At 37.1% G+C, this 13131-nt stretch overlaps 1 protein-coding gene across 1 annotated transcript in view; it reads left to right on the plus strand.

Moving 5' to 3' along the window:
* The first annotated feature begins 11 nt into the window (after positions 1–11).
* Positions 12–13131, plus strand: part of VPS37A (VPS37A subunit of ESCRT-I) — a 35618-nt gene continuing 22498 nt past the window's right edge. Inside the window, exon 1 of the mRNA XM_012784999.3 lies at positions 12–453. Coding sequence (XP_012640453.1) covers positions 329–453 — 125 coding nt within the window. The 5' untranslated portion in view covers positions 12–328. The remainder of the gene's footprint in view (positions 454–13131) is intronic.

Genomic DNA, 13131 nt, shown 5'->3' on the forward strand with positions numbered 1-13131 from the left:
ACGCAGAAGGGGCGGGGCGCGCGGGAGAGGGCGGAGCACGCAGCTGACGGAAGCTGTAGTGGTGGAGCGCTGGTCCGTCCGGCTCTCAGAGTGCCTGTCCCGGGAGGCAAGCCGCCCCTCTCCAGCTGTCCGCGGTTGTGGCATGTCTCCCAGAACCTGGGCAGCGCAGGCCGGGTTTGCTTAGAGACGACGCGGTCCCCCCAGCGCTGGGGCCACGGGCGTCCAAGCCCGCTCCTCTGTGGCTGGAGAGCGGAGAACGGCCGGGCTGAGCAGCTGAGAGAAGCAGGCCAGAGCCTTCTAGGGCCTCGGGCCCGGGGACCCGAGGAGGATGAGCTGGCTCTTTCCCCTGACCAAGAGTGCCTCCTCCTCCGCAGCTGGGTCCCCCGGTGGCCTCACCAGCCTCCAACAGCAGAAGCAGCGCCTGATCGAGTCCCTCCGGAACTCACACTCCAGGTGACTGGTTGCTGCCTCTTCCTACCTTAGGAAGAAATAGGGCGGGAGGGCGGGCTGGTCCCAACCACCCTCACAGCTCGTTAGGTCAGCTGCCTGCCAGCTGCCTCCTATACCTCCCTTGCTTTTGGGTCACACGCGTGCACTGCCACTCTGCCTCGTGTTTACTCTTTTCCTCCGGACCCTCCCTGCCTCCTGTCCTACCACGTCTCAGCTCTTCTAATACAGATTTGCTCATCCCTCCTGACACAGTCTACAGTCTCCCTCATAGTCTATATCCAATATCTTTTGCTCTCCCCGGCGTCCTCACTAATCTTTTCCTTTGCGCACCTGGTTGCCGCGTTGGCGGAATTGTTAAAATACTGTCACTTGTCGAAAGAGAATCGCGAAGAGATAATCGAGTTTCGCAAAGAATGGAAAATAAAACTGTTACAACATTAAAGGAGAGGGAAGCCAAAGTTTTCCATCAGTGAATTCTTCTCGAATCAGAGTGACATAATTAATCCTCTTGAATCTCTAAGTTAAAGATTTACTCCATTCCAACAACCTCCCCAGCTTTGGCAACTGTCAGTGTCTTTACATTTCTCACTTCTTTAATATTCTTGTTCTCACACTCAGGAATTGTCTTACATGCATCTTGACCGTTCTGTTGTCTTCCTGAGTTTTTCATTTTATCACGGTCAGATTAGAAATAGTTCGCAGTTCAAATGATTTCACCTGTTTCTACTGTAAACTGCAGCCTTTTATATTGCAAATGTCTGTGGCCTCTAATGGTTTTCAAAAATTAGAAGTGCATATTTATATTATATGTATTCTGGACATATTTACTTAACAGTTTTACAGTATTTTATGTAAAAATGTCAACATTGTTAAGCCCTAACCCTCTTTGAAATAATTTTTTTCATACATTTAAAAATTATATATCCTGAGATGATAAATTGAATAAGTCCTATTGATCAGACACTAGGGGTCATTTTATCTGTTACGCTTTAACAATTTTTTCCCAAGCAAGTAAGTTATAATGTAGGATAGCTTTAAATTAGATATATTGTTAAAAGAAAAATTCACTGGGAAGTCAGTTTGGCTTAAATGAAGTCTGTTGCTGATTGAACATCAGGTGTTTCTTGATTCTTTGTGTGGACTGTTTGTTCAGAACTTTTCGAAAGGTGAAAATTTGTGACATTTAACAGAAAAGCATGGCCGGCTATTAATGGTGGCTTTCATTTCGGAAAATTAAGTTTACAAAGTTCTTACAAGTCAATCTTATTCTAAATTGTGTTCTGTAGTGACATGTTAAGAGCTACTCTCACAAGATATGCTTATAAAATAAGGTGACTCATTTTCAATACGTTTATCCACTTAGAAGTTGTCACCTTGGAAGACTATATACTGTACTAGACCTATTGCAGAAACGCTTTGGGGTTTAATTGCTTTTAAATCTTTAGTATACAGTGTTATGTTAAATATTCTCAGTGCTGGCAATTTTTTTCTTTTGAGCTTGGAGTTAAATTTTTTAAATACTCCAAAGTCCCTTGCTGCTAGGGCTAGTAAATAAGGGAAGTGATTATCTGAAATGTATATTTTTGGCTTCTCAAAGTGAGTTTCTAAAGCAGGAATTGTCAATCTAAGGAGTTCTGGAATTGGGTTAAAAGGATCAGTAAATACCCTAAATTGAATGCAGAAGTTATCCGTTTTATATAGCATTTTTTGAGCCAGAAATTATGGACATGCGACATTATCTACGTATTATGTAGTGTTATGAACATATAACTTTACTCTTTTAAGTTATTTTGTAAAAACAAAGTTTGACTTAACTGAAATAATTTCACATTTAGAAATGAAGCTTGAATAATTCTAGAGACATTTAAGTAGGTCGTGTGCTTCCAGTTTTCAAAGAATGACACAATCCTGGAAAAAATGCCAAACACCTATTAAGTCCACTCTTTTAAAAACTCGTATTTGTTTTTAAACTAGCTGGTTAAAATTATCTCTCTGTGCAGTTTCTGATTCAGAGGCAGAAAACAGGTATACCTTTCCTCACCCATCGTAAGGGGCATGTGGCCAACACTCTTATAACAAAAGACAGGTTAAAAAGAGAAAGGCATAACAAACTTATTTACTCAAAGTTTTATAAGGCATGGGAGCCTTCAGAAACGACCCAAAGGAAAACTCTCTATGTTTATGCTTAGGGTCAATGAAGAACATGTAGAAATGTGATTGGACAAAAGGATATTATCCAGTGGTAATGGATGAAGGTGGGGGAAACCTAGCAAGGCCTCCCTGTTAAGATTCTTCTTAACCACTCTGTGTAGCATTCCCTTCTATGACCCACCATGGTTTCTATGACGTGTTCTTGGGGAGAAAGAGGCGGGAAACGAGAGCAAGAGGTCAGAGAGACATTTTGCTTCTGAGGCCTTTCAGTCTCCTTTAGTTCAAAGTACTCAGCATGCCATAGTTTGCTATGATACGGTATCGTTTTCTGAGGCCCAACATATACTACTATTTATACTTAAATATTTTTGTGCAGACACCAAGATTGTTTATTCTGAAGGTGTGCTCTGTAAAAGTTTAAAGAATATTCAAATGGTTTCTTATGAATAATACAAAAACTTGCCAAATTATGAATGTCAGTATCTTGTTGCATGCTGCCCACCTCCCTCGTGTTTCATAGTCTAGGTCTTTTCCAAATGTCAGGTCACTAGGTCTTTTCTGACAGTTAAAATATCTGACTTTTTTCCATCTGCCCTGTTGAGTAACCTTTCTCTACCTCCGTTCTTTCACCTCCCAACTCTTTTTTAACTCCTTATAATTCTGAAAATTTCACTTGACAGAGTCTCTAAATCCCTTTCTGTAATGGTTGTAATCTCCTATTTAGTTACCTTAATCTTACCTCCTCATCTTCCTCAGGCTTCTCCAAAAGATTAGGTGAATTTTATGTGTATTTCCTCATCTAAGTCTCATCGGTATGTTACCAAAAGTTCGGTACTTGTCCCCGAGGACAAATCAGAACAAAGTATGAGGACAAGTGGTTTGAGGAAAAGGAAAGAGATGTTTATTAATTTGCCAACAAATGAGGAGTGTGGTGGACTAGTGTATCAGAGAATGCCATCCTGTCTTTAAGCAGAAAAACAAGGCTTTTTAAAACGGGGGCCTTCAGTGGCTGACTGGGCTCAGGTCTCTGTGACCAGTGAAATGGATCATGGCTTCAGGCTATTGTTGTTTAACATATTGTTTGTGGTTTCAGTCAACCTTATCTTCAGTGACTGTGATCTCATAACCCTGGTCTGGATAATTCTATTTAGCCCTCTCCTGTGGTTTAAGATACTACAAAACAGACAGCAAAGAACATTTTTCTATCCCTTTGATTACTAGCCTTAGGGAAAGAGTGCAAGTTTTAATTCCCAAAAAGAGTGGGGAGTTTTAAAGAGACAACTCATAAAACATTTCCTTGCCCTTTTCAGACCTTTACCTCTGTTACAGGCATACAGGGCAAATGGGAAACTGTCATCTATGACCACAAAAAGCATTTAAAGAATAAGAAAATGTTTAAGTCTGCCATGAAAATAGAAACTAGAAGTTATATAGATGAGGCTAAAGTAATATAGTGTATATTCTGAGTATCATTATCACAGTATTCAATTTACAACAAAAATTCCTGACTGTGCAGGAGTAGAACTAATTCTGCTGTTTCTTAAACTTCCTGAAGAAGCTCACTTTATGGGACACTGTTGGTTTCTCACCCAAATCCATTTCCCCTGACTTCTTAGAAAAGCACTTTTTAAAATTTGTTTTCCCCTCTCTCTGGCCACATACGTAGTGGAGGCTGAGATCTTTCAACCCCAGGAGGTGAATAATGATTGTTTACACCAGTGATGATGGTCTTATCCACACCCTACACCCCAAGTTATTGTGGATGCAAGACTCTTGGTCAATGGGAATTAGAGGGGAAGTCTGCTCGGGAGCTGCTGAAATGTTTTCTCAATAGTAAAAAGAGATGTCTGGGAGGAAGAAATGTCTCTTTTATATTTTGGATGTTGTTACATGGAACATCGAGAAGTGCATGAATCATGAATGAAGGTAGGGCTGACTACTGGATGTGATAAAATAGAAAGATGTCACGTCCCTGTTAATGTTTTGCTGGTAAACTAACCAACTCTGGAATCTCCCTGCCTCTGTACTGTTTGTTGTTTAAGATAATAACTCCTCTCTGTGAAAGCCACTGTCACCCTAGTTTTCAGTTATTTGCAGTTGAAAATATTCCAACTAATACACTCACTAATCCCAATGTCTAAAAGTTCTTCAGAAGTGAAGCTAAGTATTTCCCTGCATTGCTGCTGTAATCGGAAAATAGGAAAAACTGGTGGTCTTAACAGTGACTGTGCTAACTATACAGGTTTCTCTTCTCTCACAATATTTAAAGTTAATTAGCTTCTTTATTATTTTATTTTCTTACCTCTAAAACAACAACCTGGAGCTGTGTTGTGAGTGGTAATTATTATTTGTAATTAACCAATTAAAAAATTAATTTATTTGTACATTCAAAGTTATACAAATAGTAACCTTCTGCATTCATTTCAATAGTAATCTTTTTCTTTTTCTTTTTGAGACAGAGTCTTGCTCTGTCGTCCAGGCTAGAGTGCCATAGCATCAGCCAGGCTCACAGCAACCTCAAACTCCTGGGCACAAATGGTCCTCCTGCCACAGCCTCCTGAGCAGTTGGGACTACAGGTGTGTGCCACCACACCCAGCTAATTTTTTCTTTTTCTTTTTTTTTTTTTTAAATAGAGATGGGATCTCACTCTTGCTCTGGCTAGTCTTGAACCTGGCCTCAAGCCATCCATTTACCTTGGCCTCCCACAGTGCTAGGAATACAGGCGTGAGCCACCGCACCCAGCCAATAATAATCTTTTGCATGATAATTCTGGTGTTCTTTTGACTTTATATTCAGTAAGAATATCTAATTTGTGAGGTATTATGTTTATCAGAATTGCTTTTTTCTTTTTCACTCTGGTACAAGTAATAGAGTCATAATGAAAGAAGCCCTGAACTAGGAGTTGAAAAACACAGATGTGTCATTAACTGGCGGTGCAACCTTGGAAGGTCATATAACCTTTATAGGCCTTATGACCAGTGAAATGAAAGGATGACTTTTCTCATTGCTCTGCCCAACTGTGAAAGTCTGTTGATTCCTCAGGCTTCTCAAGGTAATCACACTTGTAGAGATAGAAAACAAAATGAACTTGAGAATCATAAATAGAAGCAGGAAAATCAGTACAACTTAGGGAAGTAAAAGCTTTATAATAAAACTGTCGTGGATTCCAATTCTAAAACACATACTAAATATATGACTTCTTAGCAGGTTACTCAACTTCTCTGATCTTCCAGTTCCTGTCTGTAACATCAGGAATTATGATTCCTGTCATGCAGGATTTTTGATGTTAAAATGATATATGTAAAATATTTAGAAGAGTATCAGGCACATAGTAGACATCTGACAAATTACATTCTTTCTTTCCACTGCATAGAATCAGTGTACCTGAAATATCTGCCTCTTAGCCTGCATGCTTCTAGCTAGCTTATCATTTATGAATCTCTCGAAAACCTACGTGGAACTCCTTTGTCTTTGACATGACTACTTCTGAATTTCCATTTAGGAAGCAAGTCCATTCCAGAGAGTTAGTGTTTTCATAATGTACCTATTTCAAAGGGTTTTAGGCATGATGCAGGTAAAGAACCTAGAATATTATCTGGCACATAATGTAAATGGCAAATGTTATTGTATTTAATTCTTGTACATGTCTTAAAAATAAATAGTGCCAATCTCCATAATCTTTAAAAATTGTTTTGGTATTTTCTTTTGCTGCCAGTCCCTAAATTCTGTTGTTCTTTCTGATTGCCCAAGCCTGATTAACTTCCTTGAGAGTCAGCTATCCTATTTCTCCCCTGATAGCTGCTAAGCTTAACTCCTTGCTTAAACCTGTAAGACTTTCTTCCCTGAATTCATGAGCTTCTCAGTAATTTTTAATTCTATTCTCTTCTTTCTATGAATTTGACTCTCAACCCATAAGGACTCACACAAACTTGGCTACACAACAGATTTGTAATGAGAGGATATGTGTATGTGTTTTAACCTATCTCATTTTTTAAAGGATACATTGCCAACATTTAAAAGTTGAGATTTTTATATTAAAATACTTGTTTCCAATTTTTCTTTTCTTTTTTTTTTTTTTTTTTTGAGACAGAGTCTCGCTTTGTTGTCCAGGCTAGAGTGAGTGCCGTGGCGTCAGCCTAGCTCACAGCAACCTCAAACTCCTGGGCTCGAGTGATCCTCCTGCCTCAGCCTCCCGAGTAGCTGGGACTACAGGCATGCGCCACCATGCCCAGCTAATTTTTTATATATATATCAGTTGGCCAATTAATTTCTTTCTAGTTATAGTAGAGATGGGGTCTCGCTCTTGCTCAGGCTGGTTTTGAACTCCTGACCTTGAGCAATCCGCCCACCTCGGCCTCCCAAGAGCTAGGATTACAGGCGTGAGCCACAGCGCCCGGCCCAATTTTTCTTTTAATAGACTTTGTTAGTATGTAGTTTTGTGTTCACAGCAAAATTAAACAAAAGGCACAAAGATTTTCCCTATACCCTGTCTCCTCCACCTTTTCTTTTAAAATGGAAAGATCTGACAACAGTTTTCACATGGCAACAATTTGCTTTAAGCTAAAGAGTAGCTGACCCCTTTGCCGGGCTGCACACTCTCCATTTTACCAGTTTGCAATCCACTCCCTGTTGTACTGCAAGCAACCACCTTCGTTCACATGTGTTACCTAGATTCTGTAGGTATTTGAGATTTAAATTTCATTGTGAAAGGAAATCACCTTGTCGCAATAAAGAATTCTACAGGAATCTGCTCTGCCTTAGCATATTAAAGCTACAGAAATCTACAAAATGTCAACATTTTGACTCTATAAATGGACTTTGAGCTTTTATAGTAAACTCTAAAATTATATGTATCAAACCCCATAATTAAGTAAATTTTAATTTGATATATTAAGTCACATAGTCTATTTATAACCAGTGATTAAGACTTATAATTGTAGGGTATATAACACAATGAGGCACGTTACTGATTAAAATTTTCCTAAATACAACATAACAGCTCAAGTGCTATCTTGAGTTAATTTTTCTCCTCAGTAATATCAGTCCATAACTGCTTAAAAAAAACTTACGACACTGGCAGTCTTTTCTCTATTGCTAGTTGAATCCAGACACATCTACCCCTCCTCCTAATCTGAACTCAGTTGGCCCTTTTATCATTATATAGTAGCCTTCTTTGTCTCTCCTTATACTCTTTAATTTGTAGTCTGTTTTATCTAAGTATAACTACTACTTGCTCCTTTTGGTTTCCTATTGCATGGAATTTTTTTCCATCCTTTCAGTTCATTCTATTTGTGTCTTTGCGGGTGAAGTGGGTTTCTTGTAGGGAGCATATTGTTGAGTTTTGTTTCTTTATCCATTCTGTGCCTTTTAATAGTAGAAATGAGTCCATTTACATGAAGTATTATTGGTAAGTAAGAACATACCATTGCCATTTTCCTACTTGTTTTCTAGTTATTTTGAGAGTTCTCTCTTTCTTTCCTGCTTTCTTACTGTCTTCCTTTGCCGTTAACTGACTTTCTCTGATACTGTTTTAATTTGTTGTTTTTTATTTTTATTAATCTATTGTAGGTTTTTGCATTGTGGTCACCATAAGCTTACAAAAAATATTACATAGTAAGTTATTTTAAAGAGGTAACAATTTATCTTAGATCATGAAGAAAAGAATAGAAACAAGGAAAAAAAATCCACACTTTATACACTCCCCCATTTTCACTCTTAATTGTCTGAATTTACAAAGGTTTATATTACCTATCTCTGAACAGGTTTCTGTAGTAGCTATTATTGTTTTTGATTTGTCTGTTGGGCTTCATTCTAGAGTTATGAGTGGATTACACACTATTATTACAGTATTAGAGTATTCTGGGTTTGTTTGTGTACTTAATTTTACCCATGGGCTTTATACCTTCAAATGTTTTCTTTTTGCACATTAATTTTTTTTCTTTCAGGTTGAAGAACTTCCTTTATCGTTTTTTGTAAGATGAGTCTGGTGGTGGTGAATTATCTCCATTTTTGTTTGTCTGGGAAAGGCTTTCTCTCCTTTATATTTGAAGGATAACTTTGCTGAATACAGGACTCTAGGATGGCAGTGTTTTTCTTGCAGTACTTTGAAAATATTTCACTCCCACCTGGCCTATATGCTTTACATTGGGAAGTCTCTTGCCAGACAAATTAGAGCTCCTTTATTATTGTTTGCTTCTTTTATCTTGCTGCTTTTAGGATCCTCTCTTTGTCCTTGACCTTTGAGAATTTGATTATTATATGCCTTGGGGTAGCCTTATTTGTGATGAATCTATTTGGTGTTCTCTGCCTTTCCTTTACTTAGATATTTATATCTTTCTCAAATGTTGAAAAGTTTTTTACTATTTCTTGGAATAAGCTTTCTTTCTACCCCTTGATCTTGCTCCACTCCCTCTTGAATACCAACAATTCTTAGATTTGGTCTTTTGAGGTAATTTTCTAAATCTTATAGGTAGTCTTTGTTCCTTTTCATTCTTTTTTTTTTTTTTTTTTGGCTTTTCTGACTTTGTATTTTCAAATAACCTATCTTCAAGCTCACTAATTCTTTCTTCTGTTTGATGATTCATTCTGCTGTGGAGAACCTCTAATGAATTTTTTGGTTAGCAAATGTGTTTCCCAGTTTCAAGGTTTCTGTTTGTTTTTTTAAAATTTCAAAATATTAATTACAGAGATACAAGTATATTTGTTACATGGATACCTTATATTGTTATTATCTGATAGCTCCCATTTATTAATGAAAACATATGGTGTTTGGTTTTCCATTCCTGAGGTACTTCACTTAGGATAATGATCTCTGGTTCCATCAAAGTCACTCCAAGTGCCATTATTTCATTTGTTTTTTAAGGCTGAGTAGTAGTCTATGGTATAGATACATACACCACATTTTCTTTATCTCCTCATGAATTGAAGGGCACTTAGGTTGATTCCACAACTTTGCAATTGTGAATTGTACTGTGATAAACATTTGAGTGTAGGTGTCTTTTTGATAAAATCACTTCATTTCCTTTGGGTAGACACCCAGCAGCGGGATTGCCGGATTGAATGATAGGTCTACATTTATTTCTTTGTGGAATCTCCATGTGATTTTCTATAGAGGTACCAATTTGCAGTTCCCCCAACAGTGTATAAAGCGTTCTTTTCTCTCTTCATCCACACTAGCATCTATTGTTTTTTGACTTTTTAATAATGGCCACTCTGATAGGGGTGTTGTGGTATTCCACTGTAGTTTTAATTGGCATTTCCTGATGGTTATTGATGTTGAGCATTTTTTCATGTTTGTTGGCCATGTATCTATGTTTCAAGAAACTTGTGTTCATGTCTTTTGCCCACTTATTTGATGGGGTTGTTTGTTTCTTACTGATTTGTTTGAGTTCTTTATAGTTCTGGATATAAGTCCTTTACTGAATGTATAATTTGCAAATATTTTATTCTATGCTGTAGGTTGTCTGTTTATTCTCTTGATTATTTCCTTTAATGTGCAAAAGCTTTTTACTTAAGTTCCATTTATTTATTTTTGTTGTTGCCATATTTACTTTTAGGGTCTTAGTCATAAATTCTTTGCCTATACTATGTCTAGAGTTTTTATGATTTCATATCATATATTTAAGTTTGTGTCCATCTTGAGTTAATTTTTATATATGGCAAGGGATAGGGATCCTATTTCATTCTTCTGCATATAGCTATTCAATTTACCCAGCACCATTTATTGAATAGGGTTTCTGTTCCCCAGTGTATGTTATTTTCTGCTTTGTTGAAGATCAGTTGGTTGTAGGTAGATGGTTTTATTTCTGAGTTCTATAATCTGTTCCATTGGCCTATGTCTCTACTTTTATATCAACACAGTGCTGTTATAGTTACTATAGCCTTGTAGCAGGATTTGAAATTTGGTAATGTGATCCCTCCAGATGTGTTATTTTTTATTAAGATTGCTTTGGCTATTTGGGCTCCTTTTTGCTTCTAAATTAAGCTTATTTTTTCTAGATCAGTGAAATATGATGCTGGTATTTTGATGGGGATTGTATTGAATCTGTAAATTACTTTGGGCACTATGGACATTTTAACAATGTTGTTTTTACCAATCCATGAGCAGGGGATGTTTTTCTATTTGTTTATGTCATCTACGATTTCTTTCTTCAGTGTTTTGTAGTTCTCCTTGTAAAGATCTTTCACCTCCTTTGTTAAGTATATTCCTGAGTATTTTATTTTCTTTGTAGCTATTGTGAATGCTAGTGAGTCATTAATTTGACTCTCAACTTGACTGTTATTAATATATAGAAATGTTTCTGATTTGTAAACATTGATTTTGTAACCTGAGACTTCCTTGAATTTATTTATCAATTCCAGGAAACTTTTGGTGGAGTCTAGGGTTTTCTAGGTACAAAATCGTATCCTCAGCAAACAGGTATAGTTTGACTTCCTATTTCTCAATTAGGATGCCCTTTCTGTCTTCCTCTTGCCTGATTGCTCTGCCTAGGACTTCCAATACTCTGTTTAACAGAAGGAGTGACGATGGGCACCCCTATCTTGTTTCAGTTCTTAGAGGGAATGCTTTCAAATTTTTCCCATTCAATATGGTGCTGGGCTGTGGGTTTGTGGTATATGGCTTTTGTAATTTTCAGGTATGTTCCTTCTATGACTAGTTTGTTGAAAGTTTTTATCATGAAAATATGCTGGATTTTACTGAATGCTTTTTCTCCATCTATTGATGATCATATGGTCCTTGTTTTTGTTTATGAGGTGGATCACATTTATTGATTTGCATATATTAAACCATCCTTCCATCCCTGGGATGAAATCCACTTCACTGTGGTGGATTATCTTTTTGATGTGCTCTTGAATTCAATTTGCTAGTATTTTGTGAGGATTTTTGTATCTATGTTCATAATGGATATTGGTCTGTAGTTTTCCTTTTGTTGTTGTGTCTTTTCCTGGCTTTGGTATCAGGGTGATACTGGATGCATAGTATGAGTTAAGGAGGATTCCCTTCTTCTGTATGTTATGGAATAGTTTCTATAGGATAGGTGCCATTTCTTCTTTGTGGATCTGGTAGAATTCAGCTTTGAATCTGTCTGCTCTGGGGCTTTTTTATTGTTGTTCTTGGGAGATTTTTTTATTACTACTTCAGTCTCACTGCTCATTATTGGTCTTTTCAGAATCTCTGTCTCTTCCTGATTGAGTCTTGGGAGATTGTGTGTTTCTAGGAATTTGTCTTCTTCCTATATGTTTTCTAGTTTATTTATATAGATATATTCATGGTATTCATGGATATTTTGAATTTTTATGACATTAGATGTAATATTTCCTTTTTCATTTCCAGTGGAGCTTATTTTGGGTCCTTTCTCTTCTATTCTGGTTAATCTGGCAAGAGGAAGAGGTCTATAGATTTTGTTTATCTTTTCAAAAAACCAACTTTTTCCTCATTGATCCTTTGTTTGGTTTGGTTTAGTTTGATTTCCATTTCAAAATAAATCTCCGAGCTATGATTTTTGGTTACTTCTGCTGGGTTTTGACTTTGGTTTGCTCCCAGTTTCTTCTTCTTGAGCTATGATATTAGGTTGTTAATTATGATCTTTCTGTCTTTTTGATGTAGGCATTTAAGGCTATAAATTTTCCATTCAGGACTGCTTTTGCTGAATCCCATAGTTTTTGATAGCTTGTGTCCTGTTTTTTATTCAGTTTGAGGAATCTTTTGATTTCCATCTTAATTTCATTATTGACCCTAGGATCACTCAGCCTCAGGTTGTTTAATTTCCATGACTCTGTGTAGATTTGAGTGTTCCTCTTAGAATTGATTTCTGGTTTTGTTCCCCTGTGGTCTGAGAAGATGTATGGTTTCAATTTTTTTGAATTTGTTGAGACATGTTTTGTGGCATAAGTTATGATAAGTCTTGGAGAATGTCCCATGTGCTAATGAGAAGAGTGTATATTCAGTAGTTTGGGGGTAGGATGTTTTGTAAATGTCTGTGACTTCCATTTGTTCTAGAGTTCTGTTTAAGTCCAGTGTTTATTTACTTTCTGCTTTGATGATCCGAACAGCTCTGTCCCTGGGGTATTGAAGTTCCTTGCAATTACAATGCTACTGTGTATCTCTTTGCTTAGATCTTGTAGAATTTGCTTTATGAATCTGGGAGTTCCTGTGATAGGTGCATATATATTTAGTATTGTTATATCTTCTTGTTGAATTGCTCTCTTTACCATTATATAATGACCATCTTTGTCTATCTTTACCATTGTGGACTTAAAGGCAATTTTATCTGATAAGAGAATGGCTACACATGTTCTCCTTTGGTTTCCATTTATGTGGAAAATTTTTTTCCATTCTTTCACTGTGAGTCTGCATGAGTCCTTATGAGTTAGATGTGTTTCCTGGAGACAGCAGATAGTTGGATTTTGTTTTTTCATCCATTCAGCTGGTATATGTCTTTTGAGTGGAGCACTTTAGACTGTTTATGTAGAGTGATAGTATTGATATGTGGGATGGTGCTGTGTTCGTCATGTAGGGTAGTACCTTA

This window comes from Microcebus murinus, chromosome 24 (genome assembly GCF_040939455.1).
Source record: "Microcebus murinus isolate Inina chromosome 24, M.murinus_Inina_mat1.0, whole genome shotgun sequence".
NCBI lineage: Eukaryota > Metazoa > Chordata > Mammalia > Primates > Cheirogaleidae > Microcebus > Microcebus murinus.